Source organism: Vigna radiata, chromosome 6 (genome assembly GCF_000741045.1).
Source record: "Vigna radiata var. radiata cultivar VC1973A chromosome 6, Vradiata_ver6, whole genome shotgun sequence".
In the NCBI taxonomy this organism is placed as follows: domain Eukaryota; kingdom Viridiplantae; phylum Streptophyta; class Magnoliopsida; order Fabales; family Fabaceae; genus Vigna; species Vigna radiata.
This window is the reverse complement of record NC_028356.1, coordinates 26192683-26196993: the sequence shown is the minus strand read 5'-3', so window position 1 is coordinate 26196993 and position 4311 is coordinate 26192683. Positions and strand designations below refer to the sequence as shown.

General features: G+C 30.3%; 1 protein-coding gene across 1 annotated transcript; it reads right to left on the bottom strand.

The window, feature by feature from the left end:
- Positions 1-492: 492 nt before the first annotated feature.
- Positions 493-2338, bottom strand: LOC106764365 (pathogenesis-related protein 5). The gene is made up of 2 exons (XM_014648650.2): positions 2122-2338; positions 493-1471 (listed from the first exon to the last, which is right to left on the bottom strand). The coding sequence occupies exons 1-2, from the start codon at positions 2180-2182 to the stop codon at positions 672-674; spliced, it is 861 nt and encodes a 286-aa protein (XP_014504136.1). The 5' UTR covers positions 2183-2338; the 3' UTR covers positions 493-671.
- Positions 2339-4311: the final 1973 nt, after the last annotated feature.

Genomic DNA, 4311 nt, shown 5'->3' with positions numbered 1-4311 from the left:
AATACTCAAGGATAATTGTGTACTAAAAAAGTAATTAAAACAGAAGATAATAAATCCTGCTTAATTTGTTAGGTAATTCTAACTACTTTTAGGTAACTCAAAGGCTGCGTAGTTAATACCTAATAGTACTTATTAAATAATTGTTTTCCTAAGTTTGGAATTTCATTGTAGCATACCAAGTGTTTCCAAATTATTGAAAGTTTTAATTTAAGAAAATTACATAAGTTCATTAATTTAGTTGACTTTTTCTTCCTGCACCTTCATAATTTCTCAGTATGCGGGTGCAATTAGTAATAATGTGACACGGTAAGAAAAGACCCATTAACGTAATATGTTGGCCCAAATAATGTTCCAATGTTCTAACAAAAAAAAAAAAAAGAAATACTATATTATTACTAGCATGAAATGTGTTGACAGAAAAGAATAACCTCAAGTGCACATCATCGTTTTCCTTTCCTTGAATCAAAGGAAAGGGATATGAGTGAAATAAAATTATTAAAATAACACCTTCCCATATACAGTAGAATAAACACGTACACGGGGTATACGTAATTATCATCCTAAAAGAGAAAAAAAAAATAATAATTAAAAAACTGTTTCATTTACAGAAACTCATCAAATGCATTAATGGAGCTCTTAGTGGGATTAATGAACTTTGATGATGGTTTGGACTAGAATCGATTCCATAAACTAAGAACCGAAAACAGAGTTATAATTAGGATGCACCACCTTCCAATCAAGGATTTCAACCCTTGTGATCCACTGCAGTGAAGCTTGTTGTTATGGTACGTGCATACCTGTCGTTTCCTGGAAGAGCAGAAGGCGATGACATAATCAGTTCCAGAACAAGTGAAGATGCTGGTTGGATCATCGTACGCATAACTGTAAGAAGTGGGACAAGCTTCCTTAAACTTCTTGGAATAAAAGGTGGGTTTGCAAGTGGAGGGGTTCCCATAGTTCCCTCTGCAGCAATACTCGTCCGTGTTAAACACGTCACACGCGCTACGGCACCCAATCGTCTTCCCGTTAGCCTTAACGGACAGTTCGTTAGGGCAAGTAGCTCTGAGGTCGGAGTCGCACCCCGCGGAAGAGCAGTTTCCCTTTCCGTTAATGGGCCTAATGGAGATGGGGACGTTGAAGCCGTCCACCAGGCTAACGTCGTAGAAGTCGGGTTGAGCGAGTGTGAATTCCGCCAGTGAAGCGGGCGTTTTTCCCGAGGCCGAACATTTCAGCGTGGTGCCGCATGAACCGGTTTGGCACTGGCCGTTTCCGTTCTGGTCGAATTTGCAACCGGTTCGAGCCCAAATGCGGCCGCTCCAACTGACCGGGGCCGTGAATACCGCGGATTGGCCCGGTTTGAGGACGAAACCGCCGCCGTTGAAGTTTTCTCCCGGCGTCACCGCCGGCCACAGTGTCTCCTTGCAATAGTTGACGATGGTGAAAACTCTGGCGCTCTCGCATGGTTTTTGCCCTGGTGATCCAAGGAACACGAGTTTCAAGGTTTCATATATATATATATATATATATATATATATATATATATATATATATATATATATATATATACATATATAAGAAAAAGATTGTTTCAAAAACAAAATGTTTGTGTTTTTCCATGAAAAAAATACATACAAAAACTACTAAATATTAACTTGATTGCACCAAACTAAAAATTTACAACATATTGCAGAGTTTAAATTTTTGTGTAAGATTTTATATCATTAATTAATTAGAAGTAGAATATATATATATAACTTTTTTTTTTTGTAAATGTAATTATATTTATTATAATGAGATGTTGTATTTATTGTAAACGTTGATGGTGGTAAAGAATCCCTTATGTACTTTCATCAATCAAAATAAAGTATTATTCTTGTATGCCTCTTTTTCCCATTTTGGAGGAGAACAAAGTTGAAGAAACATACGAAGAAAAGAGATAAAAAAGATGAAAAAAAAAAAGTGGAATATTAAGAAAATGAACGAAACATATTCATCAATCTCTAACTTTTTTATTATCCTAAAAACTTTGCAAAAAGTATTGTATGGGCTATAGCAAGAGGGCTAGAGAAAATTTTTGGCATGAATATATGAAAAAAAAATGAGTGTGGTGGCCATTGTTACCTGATAAAAGTATTGCAAGAAGGAAAGTGATCGGAAAGATGGTTTGAGGATGAAACGCCATGTTAATAATTTGTGTGTGAAGGGGTTAAGCAAGGTGATGATGATATGTGATTAGGAGATGTGAATATAAAAGAATGGTGGAAAAAGAATACGTGCGGAAAGAAGGAATGTGAATCAAATTAAGCAACAAAAGGCATGCATATTGTGAAAACAATGCATTATTCTTTTCCAAATACATAGCTGCAAGTTTTTGCCTAATTGCATGGCGGCAAGTTTATCAAGGTTCTATACAATATCCTTCCAACACTTCCATACATTACAACACATAACCCTAGGTCTTACACGTGGCAATAACCCTCTCTCTCTCTAAAATGAATCAAGCTATTCTAAAATTTCTACTTTTTTATCTTCTATAAATCTAGTAGTTGTTATAAAGAGTGAAGTAACTTTACTTTTGAAATAACTTCTTATAAATGAAGAAGGGAATTATGATAACAAATTTTAACTCTAATTGAATTTTAGATACAATTACGCTTTTAGTATTGTAAATGTGTCATTTTCCTCTGAAGTTTTTGTTTGTGTTATTAAATATATTTTGAACGTTAACACTATTACATTGTTTGAATTTTCCTACAAATAGCCAACATTTGAGTAAAACTTGTGAATTTAGTCCCATCACATGGTTTTGTTCTATCCATATAGGTTGAGTTAGAAAACTTTAAGGGACTAAAATATTTTTTATTAAAAAAGTTTAGGAGGTCAAAATATCTACAAACGTCCCACGGATTAAGATTAGTCATGAGTTTTTTTTTAGAAAAAAATATATTCATTTTGAATATAAAAAATGTAAATAACTCCTTTTTTGTCGTAAATTTAAGTACTTTTAATTCTTAAACAACTTTTTGAAATTAGGTTTTCTTTTTACACTATTACAGATACAAAAATTATAGAAAAAATTGTATTCAATTGTCACTTGGTCTTATTGGAAATAGGATTGACGATAGATTTGAGAAATAACACATGATTTTATAAAATCATATGATTTTCCAAATCTAATTAAAACAAGTTTTCCATGAAGAAGATTTGTCTAAGCATGTTCTATTTGATACGGGTAAGAGAAGAACCAGATTTTCTTAAAAAATAGAGAAATAAGAACCAGGTCAAGATGTTAAAGAACTATATACAAATATTTTAATTAGACTAAGATAAACTTTGTAAGAAATTTCAATAAACTTATTTACTTACATAGGAAAATTATGCAATAACATAGTATGTTGAAATTTTTGACTAACTAGACATATTTAATTTTCCTTTGATTAGCTAAACATATTTTTAAAGTATATAAAATAGTAATTTAATTTTTTTTACAAAATATTCATCTAGATCTCACTCAAAACTAAATACGACATCTTGGAAAGTTTAAAATAAAAAATTTAAGAATAATAACTTTATAGATTTTATTTATTATATGTTGTTTCTTTTTTTTTTAATGTATGACTTAAATTTATATATATATATATATATATATATATATATATATATATATATATATTATAAAAAAATTTAATGTGAATTTTTATTAAAATTAATTAAATATTATCACATTTTGGTTAGATTTTATGTTTCTTATGTCATGTTGGAGACTTTATCACAATAAACTACATATTGTTTTATTAAATGTTAAAAGTATTTTTTTTTAAGAAATTGATAAAATTAATAAATAGATTATAGTTAATAACTATATTAAATTATATATTATATATTTTATTTAATAACATAATTGATTTAAATAGAATTAAAGTATAACTATTTATTAAAATATGTAATTTTATATGTGTACATAAATGATATTGTTTCTAAGAGTTAATTAAAGTCTTGAAATAAGACTAAACCCACCTTAACCCTGATCTTAACCCATTTGAGAGGAAGTTTTGGAAACCAGAGCTTTTTTTGACCCTCAGGGGACCTCCTAAAATAAAGTTTTTTTAAGGATGAGTTAGGACTGACCCATGGATTGTAACGTCCCAATTCTATTAGTTATGAGAAAAAAATATGTTGTTTTGATAACGAAATCAAAATAATTCATCCATATAAATCTTAGACTGAGGAAATAAACAATAAACCATCACGGTCCCATTAAAGGGAAATTTATTACAAACTGGTAAGTTCCAAGTCAATTGAAAATAAAAT

Bases quoted from the DNA above. Each gene is read 5' to 3' on its own strand.
- LOC106764365 (XM_014648650.2), bottom strand. From the start codon at position 2,182: ATGGCGTTTCATCCTCAAACCATCTTTCCGATCACTTTCCTTCTTGCA. The intron at 1,472-2,121 runs GTAACAATGGCC...TTGGATCACCAG, and splicing joins TCTTGCAATACTTTTATCAG to GGCAAAAACCATGCGAGAGC.